This window comes from Chrysochloris asiatica, unplaced genomic scaffold (assembly GCF_000296735.1).
Source record: "Chrysochloris asiatica unplaced genomic scaffold, ChrAsi1.0 scaffold00010, whole genome shotgun sequence".
Classification (NCBI taxonomy): Eukaryota; Metazoa; Chordata; class Mammalia; order Afrosoricida; family Chrysochloridae; genus Chrysochloris; species Chrysochloris asiatica.
Window position 1 is genome coordinate 17,176,478 of NW_006408528.1, and position 26,217 is coordinate 17,202,694.

The following is a 26,217-nucleotide window of genomic DNA, read 5'->3' on the forward strand; positions in this document are numbered from 1 at the left end:
CACATTTTAATCATTCCCTAATATCCTTCCCCTTCCTCATCCCCCATCTCTTTCATAGACTCGACCTCACTGGCACTGTGGGTTAATACACCAGACTGCAAAGCCTTTTGAACTGCAAGGTCGATGGTTCAAATTCACCAGATGCTCCTTGGAAACCTTATACAGGGTCACTATGTGTTGGAATCGACTCAACAGCACTTAACAACAACAACAATACCTGTCATTGCTAACTTTAAATAAAAGCCGTCTTTCCCTTTAGTGGAACCTTTGTTCATGGAATGGTCTATGTATCCTTCAACCCTAGCTTTGTCAATTTAGGGAAATGGCTTTGAGAAGTCAAGCTAAGTAATTAGCAGGAGATAAAGCATTCCATGAGTCCCTACCTCTCCTCAACAACCTACTAGGGCAGAATAATTGATCACTTTCACCTCTGAGCCACCACTGTACTAATTCTACCCATTGATACAGTGTCCCCTAAAGACGTGGGTGGATCCTGCTCATCTTTGTAGCTTCAGGGCCTCAGGCAGTACCTGTTACAACACAAGGTCCCAATGACTACCTAGGTATCAACCAATCAATTGCCTAGGAGTCTCAGGAGGGCAAACAGGAGACAGAAATAGAGAAAGTAATTTAATTTAGAATTAATATTCTCAAATCAAATGAAAAATAAATTCATAAAAGTCATCAAAATATCTAAACTCTAATTGCATTTGTAAGACACTGTGAATGAATTTCAGTAGTCTCCATTTATTCAGATGTGAAATTTTCGAGACAGAATGAACCTTAGAGACAGTAGGAACCTTTGAGAATGCCTAAGATAATTATTTACCTTTCACAAGGAAGGAAATGGTATTTTATGATAAAATGCCTTAGTGTCACTCCCAGAACTGTGTCTCCTGAGTCCTGGGTCAGAATGTCACGCTACATCCCAAATTAGAGCAACATGCTTCTTCATATGGCCAGCTTCATCCGATTAAAAAAGAGAAAAATAGAAATGTCAAGTTTATTTTCTCTCCAGGTGACAAAAACACTAGTAAGGATAAGAATAAAGCTCATATCAAGTCTCTGGAACTGGAGATTTGGGCTGAGAATACAATAAAAATATTCGAGAAAACTGAAGACTATTATCATTGCTATAGCACTGAAAATGAGCTGGCTGTCGTTGCTCACAAATGCTCAAAATTGAAAACAGACTCCCATGGCTAAGGAAGAACCTAGACAAAGAGTCTTACAACAGCAACCACAGGATAACCAGGAATATCCAGGCTGGCGACATACAGAAACTACTCAAAATTCACACAAAAATATAAGCAGGGAAGGCTCTTACTGAGCACTACTATACGGAAAACAAAGTTAATTCAAAACATTGAGTAGCAAAGAGTAAGGAAGAATGAAGTATACCATTTGCTACGTCAAACTTTGAATAGTACACTTATTTCTCCTAGGAATAAATGTAGACCAGGCAAAGGGAAAAAAAAAAAAAAAATCCAAGTTCCTAAATCTTGTCCACTTGTAATGTCTGATCATAAGACAACTAATATGGAATGAGGCAGTCGTATTTTAAGATTTCTTGCTGTAAATATATTAATCTTTCTGTAATCATCTGGTGAATTAGGAAATAAATTTGTCCACAGGTAATTATCTTAAAGATCAGAACAAATGATAAAAAACAAACTTTTTACAGTAACCATGTCTTGAATATCATGAAGAGAAATCACTTCTAAAAAGTTCTGTGCAAATTACTCTTCTACAAGGAGAATTTTGAACTTTGATAGACAGTAGTTTAAAAGGATACATGTTTACTTCCAGCCATTAAGTGGTACAGAAGGATGCTGATGGACTATGGTAATGAATGCTGAAATGGGAGCCACTAAGATATACTTGTATGTATGACTGACTGACTGATCTATGACAGCAAAACACGTGATAACCATCTGGTATCATTGATAATATCTGCAAGATTTAAAGGCAAAAGTTCTTCCCATTAGAAATGTTCATCTCGTGTGTGTGTGTGCGTGCGTGTACATGTTAAGTCAGTGCACTTGGAATATTCTCAAAGACTTGTCCATGTAGTGGGCACAGGACATTGACTGGGACTCTCCAGGCAGGCCACTGCAGGTAGACTTCAACATAAATGGTGCAATGCAGCAACCCTGGTGGGTGCTGTTTGAGAGAAGAGGCCAGGTTCTTTGCCAGTCTTATAGCCCTTGATTAAGGGAAACTCTAGGGGACTGCTAATCCATTATGCGAGGTAGCAATGTTAATGTGCAAATCTGTTGTGTAAGGTGGCAATGTTATTATGAAAAATATTACCACTTGTACATCAAGAACTGATGATAAGTGAGTCTTCGGGTGATCGAGTATTTGATAATTCTTCTGCGATTCTGTCAGGATGTGAAGTACGAGGAGGCTGGTTGGTTGGTCCTACCAAAAACTGATCTGTCGGTTTGTCACAATTTGGTGACTTATGTCTTGCTGTGATGCCAGAAGCTAGCCATGGGATTTTAAATACAGTGGGGTTACTCATGGTGGACAGGTTTCATTAGAACTTCCAGACTTTGACAAACTAGGAAGATGGAGAGTCAGACTACTTCTGAATGGTTAGCCACCAAAAACCTAATGAATAGCAGCTGAATATTGTCAGATATAGTGCCAGAAGTTGAGCTCCTCAGGTTGGAAAGCACTCAAAATATGACCAGGGAAGAGCTGCCTCCTCAAAGCAGAGTCAACCTCAATGACATGGATGGAGCAAAGCTTGCAGGACCTTAATTTGCTGATTAGTTGGCTGGTTGGTTGAGTATGTGCTGTGGAGTTGGTTCCGACTCATAGCAACCCTGTACAGAATTTCCGAGACTGTAAATCTTTACGGGAGCAGAAAGCCTCATCTTTCTCCCGCAGAACAGCTGGTAGTTTCGAACCGCTGACCATGAGGTTAACAGCCCAATTCATAACCACTATGCTACTAAAGCTCCTTTTGCTGATGGGAGACTACTCAAAATGAGAAGAAACAGATGCAAACATCATTAATAGTTATGAAATGTACCAAGTATGTTGTTGTTGTTGTTAAGTGCCGTCGAGTCGGTTCCGACCCATAGCGACCCTGTACAGGGTTTCCGAGGGTGTAAATCTTTACGGGAGTAGAAAGCCTCCTCTTTCTCCCGCGGAGCGGCTGGTAGTTTCGAACCACTGACCTTAAGGTTCGCAGCCCGATTCGTAACCACTACGCTACCAGAGCTCCTTGTACCAAGTATAAATCTAGGAAATTTGAAGGTTGTCAAAATCAGATTGAATATACTTGGCATCAGGGAGCAGAAATGGACTAGTAGTGGCAATTTCAAATCTGACAATCGTAGGGTTTACTATACCAGGAAAGACAAATTGAACACAAAATGAATGGCAGCACATTCATCGTCAAAAGAGCAGTTCATGATCTATCTTGAAGTACAATTCTGTCGCTGGTGTGTATGTTTGAATAACAGTGGCATTAACTGGTCTTGCGTATAGGTATATGAATATTATAGGATAATATAATATTATAGGATAATGAATATTATAGGATAATATTCATATACCTATACGCAAGACCAGTTAATGCCACTGTTATTCAAACATACATATAATATTCATATACCTATACGCAAGACCAGTTAATGCCACTGTTATTCAAACATACACACCAGCCATTAAAGCCAGTGATAATGAAACCAAAGACTTCTGCCAAGTTCTTTAGTCTAAAATTGATCAAACCTGAAATCAAGATGTATTGATAATCACTGGTTATTGGGATGAAAAGGTTGTAAACTAAGAGGAAGGATCAGTAGGTGGAAAATATGGCCTTGCTGATAGAAATGGCTGAAGATTATATAATAGAATTTTGCAAGACAAATGACTTACTCATTGAAAATACCTGGTGTGGCATTGTAGGATAAGCACTTGGCATCAAAGTGGGTTTGAGCTGCAAGGTTGGCAGTTCAAATTCACCAGTCACTTCTCTGAAACCCTATACAGGGTCATTATGAGTTAGAATCGACTCAACAGCACTTGACAACAACATCCACATGGACCACACTAGATGGAATATTCAGGAATCATATGGACTCTATCTGTTGGATGAGATGGTGAAAGAGCTGTGGGGTGACATAAAGAGCATCATACATGAAGAAAGCAAAAGGTCATTAAAAAGGTAGGAAAGAAAGAAAAGATCAAAGTTGACGTCATAAGGATTCTGAAATTTGTTCTCCAGTGTAGAGAGGCTAAAGCGAATGGAAGAAGTGAGGAAATAAAAAAGCTGAACAGAAATTTTCAAACAGAAGCTCAAGCAAACAAAGTCAAGTATTATAATGAACTGTGCAAAGACCTGGAGGTAGAATACAAAACGGGAAGAACACACTTAGCATTTCTCATATTGAAAAAACTGAAGGAAAAATTCAAGATTCGACATGAAATACTGAAGGATTCATTCTATGGGCAAAATAGTGAATGATACAGAAAGAATTGAAGGAAGATAGAAGGAATACACAGAATCACTGCACCAAACAGCATATAAATAAGAATCAATGGTAATTAGGGGACAAGTCCACTATGCACTGAAGGCATTAGCAAAGAACAAGGCTCTGGAAATGGAAGGAATACAAATTGAAATCTCTCAGCAAACGGATATAGCATTGGAGAAATTCACTCATCTTTGCCAAGAAATTTGGAAGACAGCTACCTAGCCAAATGATAAGAAGAGATCCATGTTTATGTCTATTCCAAAGGGAGGTGACCCAATGGAATGTGGAAATCATCAGACAATATCATTAATATCACATGCTAAAGAGAATTCAAAAACGGTTGCAACAGTACATTGATAGGAAACTGCCAGAGGTTCAAGTCAGATTCAGAAAAAGATGCGGGATGAGGGATATTATTGTTGACATCAGATGGATATGGGCTGAAAGCAGAGCATACCAGAAAGATGTTTATTTATGCTTTACTGGCTATTCATAGGCTTTCTACTGTGTGGATCATGACAAGCTATGGACAGTACCACGGAGAATGAATATTCTCGAACACTTAATTGTACTCATAAGGAACCTGTACACATACCAAGAAGTGGTGATTCAAACAGACCAAGGGAACACTAAATGGTTTAATATTAGGAAAGGTTTGTGCCAGGGTTGTATTCTTTCACCCTACTTATTCAATCTGTATGCTGAGAAATTAATTTGAGAAGTTGGATTACATGAAGAACGTAGCATTAGGATGGAAGGAAGACTCATGAACAACCTGTGATATGCAGATGATACAGTCTTGCTGGAAGCACAGAGGACTTAAAACACTGATGAAGATTAAAGGCTACAGCCTTTATTATGGATTGCACCTCAATGTAAAGAAAACAAAAATCCTCACAACTGGACCAATAAATTACATCATGATAAATGAAGAAAAGATTGAAGTTGTCAAAAACTTCATTAGCAATTACATGGATTAATAATTAAATGGATCCACAATAATACTCATGGAGGCAGCAACCAAGAAATCCAATGACATATTGCAGTAGGCAAATCTGCTAAACAAGACCTCTTTAAAGTGTTAAAGAGCAAAGATGTCGGTTTGAGCACTAAGTGCATCTGACCCAAGTTCTGGCATTTTCAGTAGTCTCATATGCATGTGGAAGTTGGACAATGAATAAGAAACACTGTAGAAGAATTGAGCATTTGAATTAGAGAAGAATATTGAAAGTACCATGGACTGCCAGAAGAACAAACAAATCTGTGTTGGGAGAAGTACAGTGAGAATGTTTCTTAGAAGCGAGGATGGTGAGACTTTGTCTCTCATATTTCGGACATGTTATTCGGTAGGACCACTCCCTGAAGAAGGACAGTGTGCTCAGTAAAGTGGAAGGTCAGTGAAAAAGAGATGGACCCCCCCCCCCCCCCCAGGAAGATGGATTGGCACAGTAGCAGCATCGATTTGCTCAAGCGTAACAGCAATAAACAACAAGGGAGACTCTTGTGGAAAGGAAGATTCCCTGGGAGTCCTAGTGTTGTTAACTCTTTTGAGTCCGTTCTGACTCATAGGGACTGTGCATTGGGTTTCCGAGGAGCAACTGATGGGTTTGAACTGCCAACTTTGTTGTTGCTACTGCAGTGCTTATCCTTCAGTGTCACACCAGGGCTCCTGTTGCTGTTGTTGTTGTTAAGTGCCGTCGAGTCGGTTCCGACCCATAGCGACCCTGTACAGGGTTTCCTAGTGGTAGGTATTTATGTGTTAACCAACCAGCTAGTGTTGGCCAAAGAACCACTTCATGTTTGCTTTTCTTGGGTATAAAAGGCCATGAAATAATAAAACAAAGTTATGAACTGATTTCACAGGGTTGCTAACATTCTGAAAAGATGTCTAAATTAAACATGTTAGGATTAAATGTGACAGATGAAAAATGAATATAGGAGATATAATAAATTTTTCTAATCTGGTGAGTTTCCATTAGGTAATGAATATATTCCATTTGCCAAAGCAAACACAGTAAGCGCTAGTAATACAAATCAAGCAACAACCATCTGAATGATCAACCTAAAAGAACGAGAAAAGCCTTATCACGCTCTACAAAAAAAGACAACTATGCAAACAGCCCTCTCTTCGAGTCTACTGTTTCACCTGGAAGTACAGGGAAACAGAAAATGCCATAGTCAAAGCAGAACTACCCACATGTGTACAAGAAGAACAGAAAGTTAAAGGGACTCAATCATTAATAGTTACTAAGTGCCTGTTACAAGGGTGAATACGTTTAGGGCATTTTTTTAAAAAATGGAATTTAGCAGGCTGCTTCTTAGTAATTAATAGGTTACAAAGACTGATTTTCATTATATTTCAATGATTTTTTTTTCTTATGGTTGCATACCAGTAAATGCAAACGTGATTATTCATTAATATAGGCCCCAGATAATATAAGGTCCCAAGGAATTCACAAATTCCACCATATCAGATGTTCATGTTCCTCCATCAGTGGAATCCTGGGTCAGAATGCTATTCAACCCCCACCCTCATTACAGCAACACATCTTCAGCCTGGTTGGATTGTTTTATGAGGAAAAAAAAATAGAAATAGCAAATTTGTTTTCCCTCCAGGTGACACAAAGGCTACAAGGATAAAGGTAAAACTGAATTCAAGTCACAAAAATTAAGAGCTTTGGACAGAGAAGTAGATAGTCTATTGCCTTTTCTAACCCCACTGCTTTACAAAGAGGCTCCTAGTTTCTCTCCAAACATACTGTTCTGTAACGTAATCCAATCCCTGTGCACTTACAGGAACAATCACCTTTTATTAGGATCTATGCTTTGGCTGGAGAAGAGGATATGAACAGATTTGAAGGAAAATGGAGAATAACCAGTTCAGGGTCCATAACAGGAGAGGAACAAAGGCAAGCCCCCAAACATCAGCTGTTCAGAAGTCAGAGAGCTTAGAGGATGTTTCAAGTACAAAACTCAGAGATACGGAAGTTAAGGAAAAGAAATACAACTGTTAAGATTTGCTAGTGTGCTTGAGCATTTGTAAAATAATTCTTCATACGTAATTGACAAGTCTGCTCCACTTACAAATAATTAGCAAGAAGAATATTTTAAAAATTAATAAAAAACAGACAATTATTACATCCAGGACAAGAAAAATGGCTGTACAAGAGAAGATGCATAGTCATGAATAATACTCACATACTCCTTTTTTTTAGTGTGATACAGATTCTGTATTGGAAGAATGAAGTAAAGGGCTGGGGAGAGGTTGACGGAAGAAAGTTAAATACTCAACTCCCATTACAGACATTAGTAGTAATGTCTAAAACAGTAAATAAGGAAATAGTCATTGTCTCAGGCAGGGTTGTCTAGAGAAGAAAAACCAGGACTCACTCCTCTCTTTATATATAGACAGATATATATGCTTATCCTACATGCTTACCTATATGCTTATATACATATACATACTTACATACATAAAGAGAGGCGTCCTGTCATGGCACTGTAGGATAACTATTTGACTGCTAGGTTGGTTTGAACTACAAGGTTGGCAGTCAAACTCACAAGCTGCTCCTTGGAAACCATATACAGGGTCGTTTGATGGCACTTAACAACAACAATGCAATAATGTAAAGAGAAGTTTATGTCAAGGATCAGCTTGATGGCACTTAACAACAACAATGCAACAATGTAAAGAGAAGTATGTCAAGGAAATGTTCACAACTGTAGAGTCCCGGTAGTCCCAAATCCCCAGCAGAAAAGAGCAAGCTCTCCCTGAGTCCATTCTATTGGGAGCAGGCCACATTCCCAAGGAAACATCCTTTCAATTGATTGGTTGCTCATAGCCAATCATCATAGCATTAATGATACCTGTATTAGATTTAACTATGGGGATAACCACATCGGAACTGCCAAACCAGTGGGAATCCTGGCCCAGTTAAGTTGACAAGAAATGGTCACTGCAATATACGTTCTATTTAAGGTATAAGGAGGTAGATGTCTATAGAAACTGCTAAAAAGAATTTAAAGTAGTTGCTTCTAGAAACAGTTTACTAATCAGAAAAGTGTAATCATACAACCTATTGCAAGTCTAATCAATAACTAATAATTACAACATCATAACAACAGCAAAACTGCGAAACACAAGGTCAGCAGTTCAAATCCACCAGCTTCTGCTTGGAAACCCTATAGCAGGTCACTGAGTCTGAACTGACTCAGTGGCACTAAACAGCAACAAAAATACACACCTTAACATATAACAGGCACTGGGGTTCACCCAATATTCAATTAAAATTTTTGAACATTAACTTTCACAAGGAGACTTCAAAAAGTTGGTGGAAAAATTCACTATCTTTTAATTCCATTTCCATGAATTTTTTGATGCCCCTTGTAGATTTATAAATTTAAAATGACTGAATAAAATAAAATGAAAATATCCTGAGCTAAAATCTCCCCATCATTCTCTAGACATCAAAGGTTTGTTAGTCCTCTAAAATCAAACACTGTAGCTTCCATTTCAATTAATAATCGCTTAACACTTCTGCATCGTTTGTACCCCAAAAGAAATACAAACTTCAAGGGGACTTCAAAAAGTTCATGAAAAATTCCATTATCTTTTCATTCAATTTTCCATGAATTTTTGTCACTGACTCTGACAAAATACCTTGTATTTAGCTACTATTCTTGCTATTATTTCTTAAGGAATTTCATATGCACCACCTCCTGATATTGTCAAATAGTAAGACAGCTGACAGATACACCTATTGTACTATGAAATGTTGTCACTTGAGTTTGCCATCTTAAAAAACTATCCCACAACTAGTTTGAATAGTCAGTTACTTGGCCAACATATGTCTTATTTTATATACTGTCATTCAGCTAATTTATCTATAACAACCAAAAATATTCAATGGAAACACACATAATGATAACATACATGCTATCACACAAACATACTCATTGGAAAACAACAGTGGAATGTATAAGCCATAACCACACTAGACTTTTGCATGAAAAAATAGAAGTTTCCCTTCAACACCCTGAAGTCACTGAATTAAGCACTTTTGTTAGCCACTGCTGTGGGAGTTTATTCCAACTTACAGCTACCCTACAGGACAAAGTAGAACTACCCCATAGGTTTTCCTATGTAATGGTGGTGGTGATTATGTGCCGTGGAGTTGGTTCTGACTCATAGTGACCTTGTACAGGGTTTCTCCTGTTGCTGTTGTTGTGATTATGTGCCGTGGAGTTGGTTCTGACTCATAGTGACCTTGTACAGGGTTTCTGAGGAGCAGCTAGTGAGCTTGAATCGCCAACCTTGCAGCTCAAACCAACTTTGTAATCCAGCACTTTAACCCACAGTGGGCAATGTAAACTAACTTTTCTACAAGGAATCTGAGTTGATAACCAGCAGTTTGTAGGTGTGGATTGTGCACTCCACTGCATTCACTTTTTCTGACAATTGTTATTAGGTGCCACAGTGACCCTACACACAACAGAAGGAAACACTGCCTGGTCCCGTGCCACCCTCACAACTGTTTTTACCCTTGAGCCTACTGCTGTTGCCACTGTGGCCATCCATCTCTTCGGGGGCCTCCTTCTTTTTAATTGACTCTCCATTTTACTAAGCATGATGTCTTTCTCCAGGGACTAGTTTCTCTTGATAATATGTCCAAAGTACAAGAGACAGAGTCTTGTTATTCTGGCTTCTAAGGGGCATCCTGGCTACACTTCTTCCAAGACTGATTGGTCTGTTCTTCTGGCAGTCCAAGGTACTTTTAATATTCTTCTCCAATACCATAATTCAAATTCAATGACTCTGACTATTAGTATTTAGTAAATCAGTATGCTTCCTTATGAGAAAGGTGATCCCATACCCCAGTCTTACCCGTTTTGCTCCTACTGTCTGGCAGAATTACTAATAACTTTCAAAGGTGCCCTAATATGAGTGATAAACTGTATGGTTACACTGATTTTTAAGGTACTAGCTGGTGTGGCTCTATAGGATCAGCACTGGACTGTGAACCAGAAGGTCAGCAGTCTAAACCCACCACTGCTCCCTGAAAACCCTATACAAGGTCGTTATGAGTTGAAACGGCACTCATCAACAACAACAATAGTAATGGGAGTAGGCTGAGTAGCCATGGTGGCTACCATGAATTCAGCCTCAATCACTAGAGCACTTTTGAGTACCCCAGGCTCTTTCATTATGTCCCGTTTCATTGTTGGGCTCCTGGTGTGGCACCACTGAATCAACACTAGACTTAGAACCACAAGGTTGGCAGTTCAAATCCACCAGCTGCTTCCTGGAATTCCTATATAGGGTGGCTATGAGTTGGAACTGACTCAACAGCACTTAACAACAGCAATCGCCTTGTCAGTGGCCATGCCAACGAGTCCCTCAGATCATGTGTTGTTTGAGCTGTTCTCCTTAGCTCATGAAAAGAGTTGTTATATTGGACAATGATTCATACATATGGTCTTCTGACCTGATGAATTAAAAACTGCACAAACAGTCCTAAAAGATAGATGAATTTATGTAGCTTGTGAACTCAAACTCTCATTTTATTAGCATTCTTTTTTAAAAGGGACTCATTAATTTTAGCAGAAGTGTGAACTACACAATGGCTGGAACCTGGGAAAATATGTGCCAGCAGAGGTTTTGGTTCCATGAAAAATATGTTCATATGTTCAATCCAGAGATCCCTGTCTTAATTTGCCTTAAAAAACAAAACAAAACAAAACAAAAACCTCTTCTGAAGAAAACTAGACAATGGAATCTGTTAGAATATAGACACGGAGTGGGAGCAAAGGCCATTCACTCCATTTTAAACATGTAAAAAAACTGAACACAGCACAGAACAACACAAATTAACAATAATAATTTTACTGTGTTTGTGTTTTAGAGTCCTCCTTCAGGAGCACAGTGAAGACAAATTTATTACAAATCATCTTAAAAGATTATGTGTTGTTGTTGTTGTTGTCAGGTGCCATCGAGTCGGAACCGACTCATAGCGATCCCATGCACAGCAGAACAAAACAATGTCCGATCCTGGGCCGACCTCACTACCGCTGCCACACTTGACGCCATCAATGATGCCACCTGGCCGATCCATCTCGTTGGGGGTCTTCCTCTTTTTCTCTGACCCTCCATCTTACCCAGCATGACATCCTTCTCCAGCGACAATATGTCCAAAGTAGGAGAGACGAAGTTTAGCCATCTTGGCCTGCAAGGAGCACTCTGGCTGCACTTCTTCCAAAACAGATCTATTGGTTCTTTTGGCAGTCCATGGCACTTTTAGTATTCTCCTCCAACACCACAATTAAAGGCATCAATTCTTCTACGATCTTCCTTATTCACTGTCCAGCTTATGTAGTATTTTATAAAAACAGTGGGTTTGGGACTGGGTTAGCCAAGAATTTGAATGTAGGCTCTGCTATTTCCTGTAAGACCTTGACTATACCACTTAGACATATGGGTTTTGGTTTTTCCCTCTGTACCATGGTGTGATGCTGTGGGCTAATGTGTCAGACTGCAAAGTCTGTGGTTCAAGCTCACCAGCTGCCCCTTGGAAACCCTATACAAAATTGCTATGGGTGGGAATCGACTCAATGGCACATAACAACAACAACAACAACCATGGTACACTGGGTAAGTAATTGAAATGCTTCACACAGGTCTAGAATATGTTATGTGCTCAATTAAAGTACCTACTTTTGTTACTATGGCATCCTGGTGTGACTACTAGCAGCAAGGTTGGTGGTTTAAACCCACCAACGGCTCCTCAGAAAAACTATACAGGGTCACTTTGAGTTGGAATTAACTCAACAGCACAAAACAACAACATTGTTAATATTAGGAGCCTTGGTGGTGTTGTAGGATAAGCAATGGACTGCTAACCATAAGGCCAGTAGTTCAAAACTACCAGCTGCTCCTGTAGTTTTCAAAACAACCAGAAAGTTGAGGCTTTCTGCTCATGCACAGACCCATACTATACAGGGTCGCTATGAGACAGAATCAACCAAATGGCAATGGGTTTGGATTTGGGTTTATTGTTACTATTATTACTCAAGGCTCAAATTAAGTAATATGTCCTCAAATAAAACAAATATATTGCCAGGGGGTGGGGTGGGGTGTGAAGCAGGGTTCATTAACAGTCTCTCTTAAACCACTGTTAATTAAACCTAAGTCCATACTAGTAACTAGTTGCCTTGGAGACAACTTTGACTCATGGAGCGCCACGTGTGTTAGAGTAGAACTGTGTTCCATAAAGTCTTCAATGACTGATTTTTCAGAAATAGATTACTAAATCTTTCTTCTGAAGTGCGGCTGGGCGGACTTGAACCTCCAAATATTTATTAGTGGCTTAGCACATTAATCATTTCCACCCATGGATTCCACCTGAGTTGCAGGAAAACCTATTTTATGACATAAATGTTCCTTGATTAAAAAAAAAAAAAATTTTAAAGATGATGGCAGAACACTGTATATTGTCAATATGTATGATGATTAGGCTTCTTTAATAAAAAGTGGTGCTAAATGGGCTTATAATATCCAACAAGTAGGCAATTTCCTTTCTGATATATGCAAAATCAATTTGGAGGAAGACATTTTTCTATATATCAAGACTGATATAGAATTTTTTTCTAACCACCCAGCTGCTACAATGTTAAATAAATTAATTTTCATCTTAAATCGGAGATGTAATAGAGAAAAGGGTGATTTAATATGCAATCTCATTACATTTGACAGGATTATTTATAAATGATTCGCCCTGTACTTTGACAAGCGTAGTTAATATGTTAATTAACTTTTAAAAAGGCAGTGGAAGGAAGAGACTGGCACAGTATAACTCTCTTTACCATGTAGGGGGACACTGTAGTTAATAACACAAGATGGTACTACACTACACTTAGCCCTCACATAAAAGCACTGTGATCTTGATGGGGTAATCACATGAATTTACTAGAAACCGATAACTTTGCCACCCCATATTAAAAATTAATCCCTGAAAATAATGTTAAGTGATCTGCTTTCGAAAGCAAAATGCAGTTCTAAACATATTTACAAGCTTTTAAAAAGGAATATAAGGAGCTCTGGCAGAATTTGGGTTAAATGTTGGACTACTAACTACAATGCTGGCTGTTCAAACCCACCAGCTGCTCCTTGGAAGAAAGATGAGGCTGTCTGCTCCTGTAAAAATTGACAGTCTGGGAAACCCTAAAAGTCAGTATGAGTCAGAATCAACTCGAAGATAGTGAAATAATTGTTACGTTCTCAGTCGTTAACCAAAATGTCAGCAATTGGAACCCATCAGTTGCTCTTGGATAGAAAAGACCTGGGGATCTGCTGTTGTAAATAGCAGCCTACAAAACCTTTGGGGCAGTTCTACTCGGTCATATGGGATTACTACAAGCCAGAGTGGACAACAATGCACAGTAATATAAACCATATTTGGAGTCGTGTACTTATCAGTGAGAGAAGAGCTCTCTGGCCAGGGAGGAGCTACATAGATAAGCTGCTTTTTCTTTTTTGCATTTGCACTTCTCTTAACATGGTTTTCAGTACTTTGTAAGGCTTCTTAAAGAAGCTTACAGATAATTCCCTATGCCTTGACTTTCAAAGAGTTATAAAATCCATGAATTTAAAAAAAGTTACACAAGAAGCAATGTGCAATTTGATTCTTCAGCTAAATCTTCCTTTAAGGAGGGAGACAAAGGTATCAAACACTTCTTTCTTGATGAATTCTCAAATCTCCCAGTGCATTCACACACTGCCACGGTGTTGGAGACCTAAAGCAATAAATCATAACATGCTGACTTCTGATTTTCAACACTTGATGATAATGTTAATCCATATGTGTCTTCATTAATATTTTTATTGCCAGTAGCGATTTAAATAAGTATTGGAAAATGGAGCACTGGGTAGGGATCGTTAGATTTTAGTTACCACCCTACTGCCCCACAATGGTAAATGAACTAGAAAAATAGCCTGCAACCACAGCCACCTGCCTCCCTGCCATTGTCCCTGGGTTAATATTTGCACTTCTCTTGGGCACAGCTGAACCATGACTCAATTACAGTCCCATTTCTAGGTCTTTGACTACCTAGCATCAGGGCCATCGATTATACAAACATCAGTGTCCTGTGAACTTCTCTCTAACTGGAAATAGACACACATTTTACCTGATTCACGGCATAATAACAAAATGGCTTTTAGAAAATGACTTGGAATTAAGTCCAATTCAGAATGACAGCCATAGCACAGACATAACTCAGATTTTAGGGTTTGGAGTAAAGAACCAGTAAACGTGGCAAGCAGCTCATATATAGCATATTTGCTATTTGGTTTTGGCACTGAATAATCTATGCATGTAGATAAAAGAGCATTTGGGGTCTACTATTTTCTATCAGTTTTCCTCCCTTTCATTTAAGTAGCATAGTAGTTACCAATCGGGCTGCTAACTTCAGGGTCAGCAGTTCGAAATTACCAGCTGCTCTGCGGGAGAAAGATGATGCTTTCTGCTCCCGTAAAGATTTACAGCCTCAGAAACCCTGTATAAGTCGGAACCGACTCCACAGCACATAATAACAACAACAACATTTAAGTAACAGCATCTTCTTATGCTTCTGTTATGCCTCTCTTCACAGAAAACTGGCATGAGGAACCCAACTTGCCTTCTTCCTGGAGAGAACACACACATTTACACACCCGGAAGGAAGAAGAAGGTGGAGGAAGATGCATGGACTGGAAATCTAATACTACACATCTGAAACAAGGACATTAATTAGCAAGCCACAGCTCCTGTGGTTCTTTGCATTATAAAGAGTGTTTTCAAAAGATTTGGAACATATGAGTCACTGGTGTAGAAGAAACAGCTTCTCCTGGATTAGTGAGGGTACAGTTCCATTAAACCACCAAACAGTTTGGAGACCAAACTGGCTCCAATCACAAATGTTTTCAGACTATGCTCTATTAGCGGAGTCCTTAAAAGACCTTACCGAAAGACAAACTAGAATTTCCATACTCAAAAAGTAGACAAAAAGCACCCAAAACTCAAAAATATTTAGCTATTATTCTTCCCAAAGCCAACTCTCAACTTAAGGCAGGAAGTTAGTTCCTGATACCCTCATGTATTCAGGGACCTTTAATTTCAACATTTTTATCTACTGAAACTACTGGTCTACATTTTTATTTTGCCCATGCCCTTGCATAGCCTTTGCAGAAAAATCTAATTATGTAATTCACTGTCCAAAAGAAAGCCCGGAAATATGATGAAAAGATAGATTAGCTGAGCCCCTTGGTGACAGACAGTCATCTTCATTTGGTGTTTTAGAATATGGATTAAAATGGCATTATGTTTATTATAAGGCAATATAAAATTGATGAAAGTAGATCAGAGGCTGTTTGAGAATCTAGACTCTTTTACAGTTCTACAAAAAGCTATGAATCTACATCTCATAAAACTAAATATTATCCAAGTGTACATAAAATATTACATAAATTTTTAGTGGTCTTTCAGATCCTGGGAGGTGCTGAAACCTAAATTAAGAAAATCTACATTGTGCCCTATTCTGCAAGAATCTTCATTGCTTTCTCACCATAAAATGTCTAGATCAAGATATCAGGGAAGGAGCTATGCCTCATCATAGCCAAATTCACTGAAAGCTGCAATTCCTGAGGGCAGAGCAGTGAAGTACACAACAGCAAGACATCGGGGTCATAAACATCATATGAACATTAAGTTGAAATCTACGTACAGGAGCACAATCATTAACGGAGGATGATTCCTATTATAAAACAATGACATGCTGTGTGAACTATTTTACTTTCAACACAATTGTGAGACTAAAAAAGTGTTTTTTTCTCCAATTAAAAGACAGTTCCTATAAGGATAAACCTTATAAGTGGCAAAAATATAATATTTATTTGATTATTTAATATATATCACACGATTTGGAATTCAGCATATGTTGTTGTTAAGTGCCGTTGAGTCGGTTCTGATCCATAGCAACCCTGTATAGGGTTTCCGAGGAGTGGCTGGTGAGCTTGAACTGCCAACGTTGTAGTTCAAATGACTGCAGTTCATGGCATTAACCCACAGCACCACATGAGGGCTCCAGAATTCAGCATAATTTACCGTTAATTTGAATCTTGCCGGTATTCAGATCTCATAGGATAGATATTTAAGCTTTGCTAAACCATCATAGGAAACTAAGACCATGCTAAAATGAAACATTATATTTAAAAATATGGTTTTATTTCATTTTTTATAACTGGAATCAGTAGGTTTCAGTGGCATTAAAAGCCTAGTCTGGTACATAATGGTCACGGCAAAATTTACAGACCATTTATCTGAGCTTTGTCGTGAATTTAACATGTTTCCTGTTACTTCCAATGCATACTGCTGTTTGGAGATATATATTTCCTTGTTATAATACAAGGCAACAAATTAAGGCCCTTAGGGAGAAAAAAGTCACTGCCCTGACAGAAAAATACCTCTGTCCTTATCCATCCAGAATCATCATCAGACAGCATCTTCAAGGGAGACTCTGATTAGGGAACATTCCCAATCAAGTTTTAATAAATCCAACAGGGCTGCCACACACATGAAAACACTCCTGAGCCATTAATCTTCATTCAAGCTGTTAGGATGTTTGTCTAGCCTTGACCCAGACTAAGCACTATAGATAGATTAGCTAGAGTAAAGCTTGCATTTCTCACCACATGTCAAGGCAGGTGGAATACTCTGTCGAGCCCAGGAGGACATCTGGAGGTCTGTACCACAAAGTAACCACTTCATTGGAATATGTGTGGCTAGGGACGGATTTTGCTCTTGCAAGACCTGTGGGTTATATGAAACATAAACAAGTTTAATGGGTATAAATCAAACAAGGGAATTTCTACTTGAATTCCTATAACTTAAAAAAAATCTAACACCATACTATAATACAGAAACCTGAATGCAGTATCAGAGCTAATGGAAACGTTGGGAAAAGCATATTGTGGTTTTTCTGTTTGCAATGCATGCTAATAACCAATAAATCACTTATGTTTTATAATAGAGCAGAGAAGTTATGAATCTAATATAGTACCCATTGTTGTTAAATGCTGTTGAGTAGCTTCCAACTCACAGAGACCACTGTCTAGGACTTGCAATGAGTGGCTGGTGAGTTTGAGCCATCAACCTTGAGGTTCAAACTGACCCTGCAGTCCAGTGCATTATCCTGTAGCATCGTACCAGAACTCCAAAGTACCAGAAGAATGAAGAGATGACAGAAACAATTAGATGTTACCAGAAAGCACAGAAAGCTCTTAGACTGTGCAGGATACTGGAGCTCTGGTAGTACAGCGTTTAAAGCACTTGACCACTAATGGAGAGGTCAGACATTTGAACCCTCCAACCACTCAAAAAGGGGAAAATGTGGTACTGTGTTTCTGTGAAGATTTATAGCTGTGGAAATGCTGTGGGGCAGTTCTACTCTGTCTTACTGGTTTGCTGTGAATTAGAATCAACTTGATGGCAATGGGCGTGGTTTGGGGTTGGCTGCAAGACATGGTTCAAGGAATTTTAATTCTGAGAGTCAGTAAGTGTCATAAGAAAGAGTTCCAAGGCTCAAATATTTTAGAGATGATGGATCTAAATAATGGATTTTTAAAAATCTCTCCATACTAGGAACCTTCTCATTGTCCTTCATTTTACTAATGTATATTGGAAATTTCCAAGAAAAAAGTCTGGTACTTTTCTCAAAGGTTTGTCTCAAAATTTCTTGTGGTTCCAGTGTCTGCCAAACACTCACTAGGAAATGTTTATCTGGGAAACTCAGATGAAGTCCACACAAATAATTATACAGGAGAAGTTCAATAAATCTTGTGCATAGTTGATGAAATATTATATAAAAAATTTAAATGTTCTTTTAAAACCTTTTTAAATTGCAGAAAATGGTCATATTAATATAAAGGACAAAATTTGAGGGGGCTTTAAAAATATTCATGGAAAAATTCCATTGTCTTTTAATACAGTTTAGTCTCTTATGCACCAAAGAAAGATAAGCAGAAAACATATTCTTTTTAAATGTCTGAGTATCTTCAGGACAGGTGTAAACTCTAAAGCACATACACGGCTTTTACAGCGATCCTACCAGGATTACAGTCTCATTTTTTCTGTACAGTAAACATTTAGCATTCTGTTTTCTATGTTATATGTAAATTTCTAAATCAATAGAACAGCTAGTGAAACGAAGAATTTCTAATTAATTCTAATTAATACAACTACTGTTATAGTCACCCAACGTTTTCTCTCCAATGCAGATGCTAAAATACTCCAATAGCAATTATAAATCAGTTAACATATGTAAGTATTAAATGTACAACTCACACCAATGCTCTCTATATATGTGGTCACCAATTTTTCTTAACTTTTTGATAATGGATTTTCAAAATAGCTACTTTTCTCTACAACATTTAATCCTACCTCAATTCAGGCAAAAATGAACAATAGATAGGACAATTAGGATAGCTGAGTGTCTCCAGATTTGGTGATCCCATCAAAGGGTCTTGTTCTCTAAATAATCATGAATCCATACAGGAACCGAGCTGAGCACAAGAACCTAAATAGGTTTCGTCTGGTTCCATATGCAACTGTCAAGTCATAGAGGACAAAGAAAGATTTAGACTGATTCCCTTGGTTTTCCTGAGGCTATGTTGTCAGAAAGCTAGTCTAGAGGGACAGAAAAACAGAAAAGCAGATTACCTTTGACAGTTCAGATAAGCAAGCTAGTTATAGAACTTGTGTTATTTTCAGCTTTAAAGAGAGAAAAAAAACTCAAAATAACCTAGAAATAGTAATAAGTAAAACTATTTGCATGTAATTTCAGTCCATTATGTTCACTCATGAGCCTGGTGTGGCTCTTTAGGGTAAGCACTAAACTGCTAAACACAAGGTTGGCAGTTCAAGCCCACTAGCTGCTCTTGGAAACCTAAAATAGGTCACTATGAGCCGGAACTGACTCAGGTACTTAACAAATACATGTTCACTCAAAGAGCCCTGGTAGTAAAGTTGATGAAACATTCAGCTGCTAACCAAAAGGTCATGGGTTTGAACCAAACAGTTGCGCAGCAGGAGAAAGACCAGCTTCTTGCGAGGTTTACACAGGTTCGTCAACCCTATGGAGCAGTACTACCCTGCCTATAGGGTCGTCGCCTGAGTTGGGCTGGGGATCCAGGACAATAGGTTTTTAGGTTTGGATTATGGACTCTCTGAAGGTGAGTTTGTTTAACCAGTTAAATATTTCTGGAAAATAGAAAAATGCTAGTTACCTAAAAGATTCTCTTCCTTCCCACTAAGGAGTGCCCAAACTCCATCCTAATGGAGCATACAACCCCCAAAATAACATTGAAAATGAGAGTTTTCAATACACAATGGAGTTTAATTGGTAATATTAATTTCTTAAAATGGTTTGTACATATTTTAAAATCCTATTGCACATATGTCTGTGTGATAGAAGATGAAGAATGTTAGCATGTTCCTAAAGGTAAGTTCTTCTGCATCACGTGAGAAAACTCTCTAATCGTTTCTCCTTTAACACAATTAAAACATTTTGTTGCCCAAAGTATCTTATATAAAGATTTCTACCCTAAAAAATGCATGTTTGGATAAAAAGATACATAAATTCCCTAAAGTTTCAGGGATGGAGCAAATTATTTAAGCAATGACTCAAAAAAAAAAACCCAACAACAACAACAAAAACAAAATAACAACAACAACCAAAAAAAAACCAAGAAAGGATACCTTCAAGCATGACTATATAACTGCCTTTTTTTTTCCCCTCAAATATTCTTGGCAAAGCTCTCGCTACATATTTATACAGTGCATGCATCAAAACATGCTTACCCATGCAAAATTTATTAAATGGCATTCTCCAGCTGAAGAAAAACCATAGGACAGGATTAATTAGCACAGCGTGTGTGAAAGCTTTCTCTCTCTGTTCTCTGTCAGTTGCTATGGTTACACTACAGGAAGAGAGCCACACTACCTTTTAGAAAGGATGAAGTTCATGGGTTATTATCAAAACTTCTTATATTAATGTTTAGGTTGAATTAAAAGTCAAAAAGCAAAGTGAAAAGTTAACCAAATGAGTACAGGTTATTTGCACACTGCTGCTTTTTGCTGAGTGGGTGCCCAAGAAAGGTGTGCCTATGGGCAACTAAGAGGGCTCACCTAACAATTCAACATAACCAATGTAAAGTGTTAACCATTTCTAACTAATAAGAGACTCCAGAGTAGAGTAAAGATACTGCTAACCAAGTCATATGACTTAAATGACTCAAAAGTTGGGCAGCCATGATGCTAGAATAAAGGAATTGTAGATTGTCAGAGCAGTTAATAAAGTTTATAGTTAACTTCTTCTCCAATGAAGGAATTCATCTCTACAGGATGGTCATTCCACATCTGCTACCATCGGGTTCTAAACAAATACAGAATAAATGAAGTGCCAGTGTTTTCAACATCCACCTTACACTGACCACAGTCATTTAGCATAAACCAAGGGCTCTTCAGGATTTATTTTGGTATGCCTTCTGGCTTCCCTTACCACTGCTTATCACTCCCTTTTTAAGAAATGTACTTTCTTGACTTGTCAGTCAAGAGAAAAATTAAGAGGAGGGACTTGGTCTTCTGGGAATCTTATCCTATCTGCACCTTATGTTGGGTTTGTCTGGGGCTACATATTCAAATAAGTGCTTTCTCAAATATATACAATCTGAAGACTACCATGCAACCTCCCAAGATTTTATCTCCCGCTTCTACTTGTCCCTGGGCTAGACATAGCTATGAGGATGTCATCTATCAATGAACAACTAGCCAACGAAACAAAAATAACAAGTATTTTCTTCTAGTGCTCGCTGGTTTCTGGACTTGACTTCCTTCTCTCTACACGTGACAAGCTTCCCCTCGATGATCTTATTTATCTATGGCTTTAACAACTACTTTTATGCTAGCATCTCATACGTATGTCTAGTGCCATTTTGTATATACGTTTGAAACTTAAGGTAAAGTTTCAGACGTATATAAAAAAATATTCATTTTCTGTGAGGGTTGGAAATGTAAAGGTAGATGTTTTGTAGTAAAAGATGGGGAGTGGTTGACTTTGCAGTCCAGGAGCGGAGGTCCCTGGGACCATCAAGGGAGAAAAGCGGAGTGCAGGACCCTATCTAGAGAAACAGTGACGCCAGAGACAGAGGAAGAGACAATGACGTGGAAAGATGGAGTGACTGGGGACTCTAGACCCAGAAAGGGAGAGGGGCTGTGTGCTGACGACCAGGAGGCAGGCTGGCAGTGTATACACTTTGATTGTTTGATGATGCATAGAGGGGTTTGTAACCATGGCAATGTAATGATATACAATAGGATGAATGAAAAGTTAATGTTCTCCCATGTAAACTATCACATAATTCACAATAAAACTTTTTTTTTTTTAAATGTTCATTTAGATCTTCCTTAGTATAAAAAGGACATGGAAGTGGTGTCTGACCTCCTCTGACTATGACGACAAGAGGGAATGAGAGGAATTACTATCAACATCAGCCCTTGGTCAATTCCTGAGGCAGAGGTCTGACATGCCTCCACCCTCCTTTACAAATTTTGGCATCAACACTTCCTCACACAGTATTTTCTATTTCTCTGTGGGGCATGATAATCCCTTGCAATGGTCACACAGAATTTACAGACAATACTAGGAATGCTAACAGTTCAGAAATGCCCAGGAAACAGTTCTGGTCAGCAGTGCCTCTTCTCAGTCAGGCCCCAATGCACAACTTTCTCTGGTCCTGAGCAACGGCCCCCTGATGTCTGTCCTGCTCAGGCAACTGTTAGAAAGCTCATTTAGTGCTGCCAATAAATGTTCAACTGGCATGTCACTGCTCCATAGCCTTCAGCCACAGGTGCTCAGCTGTAGCTTCGTGGATTGGTGTTAAGTGCTTTTGAGTTAGTTCCAACCCATAGGGACCCTGTTTCCAAGGAGCACCTGGTGAGCTTAAACTTCCGGCCTTGAGGTTCAAACTGACTTTGCAGTCCAGTGCATTAACCCACAGCACCATGCCAGGACTCCGTGGGTTAGCAAACCAAAATCCCCGATTAAATACCTGGAAGCACTCCAACTCCACAAGTGAGCCTCTCATCCAAAGGCACTCAGCTTTAATGCTTAGTGGGCCAGGAACTTGCCAGTCTGCTCTGCTCTCAGTAATGCTGCCTATGTTACCTCCACTTCTCTGCTACTTCAGTGACATTTCCCCAGGGTCACAGCCCTCTGGCTCCTGGAATCAAGGAGGTTCAGTGTATAAAGATCTCAGAGTCCAAAGGATGTGCTTCAGTCCTGGTTTTTCTTTCTTTATGGTAGTGAGATTCCCCAATTCTGATTTGGTTCATTTAAAATCTAGTAGGGTGGCAAAACGGGACAGTTTTCTCATTAGAGTCCCATACACCTTATTTGCAGGAGGAGTCCTGGTGTGGCACTGAGGGTTAATGCACCAGACTGTAAAGCCATTTGAGCTGCAAGGTCAGTGGTTCAAGCTCACCAGCTGCTACTTGGAAACCCTAAATAGGGTCGCTAGGGGTCAGAACCGACTCGATGGAACTTAACAACAACAACAAAAACACCTTATTTGCATGCTCCCACCAAGTAATTGTGTGGGAGTTACAAAGACTACAGGTAGAAGAGCCGTAATTCACGATACCAAACTTTGGCATCTTAATCTTAGTTGAACATTTTCCCTGTCTCCAATTCCCAACCATTGCTATTTCCTCTAGCATGTTATAACACACCATTAAAATCACTATTCATCCATTCACAGAAGCTAGAAATCTTGTTTCATTCTAGACTCCCTCCACATATATAATCACAAAATATAGTTGATTTTGCTTTCTACACTTCCCTTCACTCCTTCTTCCTCTTAAATGGAATATTCTTTCTTTAATGGAATATAATAATAATGGAATATAGAAGTAATGATTTTTGTTGTTAAATGTCATCTAGTCTGTTCCCAGCCATAGTAACCCTGTATAGGGTTTCCGAGGAGTGGTTGGTTGATGAGTTTGAATTGCCAACCTTGCAGTTAAACTGACTTTGCAGTCCAGTGCATTAACCCACAGTGCCAATAAAAGATGTGAATTCCACATCTTCCCATACAATCACTATAAACGTTGGGCATTATCTCACTCTCTATCCCCATATTTGCCATCAGGGAACTGATATCCTTACCAGGAAATCTGGGTATTTTTATACATGTAATATTTGTTGTTGTTATTATTAAGTGCTGTCAAGTTGGTTCCAACCCACAGTAACCCTGTACAGAGTTTCTGAGTAGCGGCTGGCAAGCTTGAACATTTAATATTATATGGTGTTATTCAGAGCGGAGATTAAGTTTTAGGATTACAATTCCTCTGCTTTGAATGGAACATCTTTATTTTTTGTGCCTATCCAGACTTCTACTTTAACAGAATCCACTCTTTACACCCACCACTCGTCTGTCAGTTTGTCACACTGTGGTGGCTTGTGTGTTGCTGTGGTGCTTGAAACTATGCCACCAGCATTTTAAATACCAGGAGTGTCACCCAGAGTGAACAGGTTTCAGAGGAGCAGGTTTCAGTGGAGGCAGATCAATTCTAAATGGTTAGCCACTGAAAACCAGTAAAACACTGTTAGAAGGTTGGAACGCACTCAAATATAACTTGGGAAAAGCTGCCTCTTCAAAGTAGAGTTGACCACAATGATGTGAACGGTGCAAAGCTTTTGTGACCGTCCTTTTTTGATTCACACAACTGAAAAAAAAAAAAAAAAAAAGCTGCAAACACCCACTAGTAATTGGAACATTGTAAATTAGAAGTTGTCAAAGGTGGACTGAAACACATAAAGAACAATACCCTAGGAAATAGTGAGCTGAATGGACTGGCAGTGGACATTTTGAATCAGACAATCATTTGCATTACAAATGGAAGAGGATTTGTGTTGTACTCATTTTCAAAATGACCATTTCAAGATCCATCTTGAAGTGCAATGCTGTCTGTGACAGGATAATATCCAAAGGAAGGCCAGTTAAAACCAGACTAAGGAAACTTTACGGTACATCCAAGCTCAGTAATCCTGAGAAAATACTATCCAATCATTTTACTCATTCAATGTATGAAAATCATATATGCCCGGGGTCTTAGAAAGCACTTCACATAAGTAATTCTACTTCAATGATCCCATCACATCACATCCCCATTAGTAGAGACGGCAGAATCATTTTCAATAGTGTATATGCAAATATATCATCATTTTCACAGTTCACTGGTTCATATTTCAGTTTCTAATTTCTGCTTCTCAGTTAATGAAACTCATAGTTATTATCCCAATGCAAGATGACAACAGGGGGCCCTGGTGGCACAGTGATTGAGCAGTTCGCTGTTCCCCAAAAGGCTGTCAGTTAGAACCCACAAGCTACTTCGTGGGAGAAATACATGGTACCCTGCTTCTGTAAAAATTTACAGCTTTGGAAACCTTATGAGGCAATTCTACTCAACCACTTAGGATGGCTATAAATTGGTATTGAATAGGTGACAGTGGGTTTGGCTTGGTTTGATTTGGTCTGAATTACAACACAATATAAAAAAAAATAATTTTTTTAGCCTGACTAAATCAGTAATGTCATACTGGATTGTCTCCTCCCAAAGTATGTGTCCACTTGGGTGGGCCATGATTCTAAGTGGTTTTTGGTAGTTATCTAAAGATGCAACATGGCAGATACATAATGATGCAATTAGCCCATATGATGTGTTCTAATGTGATTCAAACCCATCAGCCATTTCTTGAAAATCCTGTGAGTCAGAACCTACTCAATGGCACTTAGCAACAACAACAATTTTTCTTTGATGGTCTTTACAGTTTTAGGTATCACATTTAGGTCTTTGATCCATTGAGACCTTAATAACCAAAATACATATAAGTCTTAGACAAGAAAGATACAAATAACCGAATCATAAAATGGACAAAGGATGTTACCACCATAAATGACATTCAAATGGCCACCAAACACATTGCCATCACAGAAATTCAAATCACAATCACAATGAGATGCTATTACACCCTTACTAGGATGCCTAACTACCACAAACTTGTCAGTGTGTCATACTGTGGTAGCTTGCATGTTGCTGTGATGCTGGAAGGTATGCCAATGGGATTTTAATTAAATACCAGCAGGGTCACCCATGGTGGACAAGTTTCTATGGAGCTTCCAGACAAAAACAGACTAGGAAGAAGGAGAGGCAGACTACTGAATGTTTAGCCATTGAAAACTTTATGAATAGCAGCATAGTATTGTCAGATATAGTGCCTTAAGGTGAAAATTGTATGAAAGGCACCAGATTATTGTCAGACAATCTGTCAGCATCTGAGTCCCCCAGGTTGGAAGGCACTCAAAGTAAGAGTGAGGAAGAGATGCCTCCTCAAAGTAGAGTTAACCATGATGACATGAATGGAGTAAAGCTTTCAAAATATTTCTTCATTGATGGGACACTACTCAAAATGAGGAGAAACAGATACAAACATTCACTGATAACTGGAACATGGAATGTACAGGTACGAATCCAGGAAAACTGGAAATTGACAACAATGAAACGGAACACATACACATCGATATGCTAGGCATTAGTGAGCTGAAATGGACTGGTATGGGCCATTTTGAATCTGA

General features: G+C 38.7%; 1 protein-coding gene across 4 annotated transcripts in view; it reads right to left on the reverse strand.

Annotated features, from left to right (window-relative positions):
* The window catches only part of CDK14 (cyclin-dependent kinase 14), an 819,631-nt gene that overhangs the window by 350,655 nt on the left and 442,759 nt on the right, over positions 1-26,217 (reverse strand). For all 4 annotated transcript variants that reach the window (XM_006834309.1, XM_006834307.1, XM_006834310.1 and 1 more), the window contains one exon: positions 17,215-17,335. In XM_006834309.1, the coding sequence (XP_006834372.1) occupies positions 17,215-17,335 (121 nt within the window). The remainder of the gene's footprint in view (positions 1-17,214; positions 17,336-26,217) is intronic.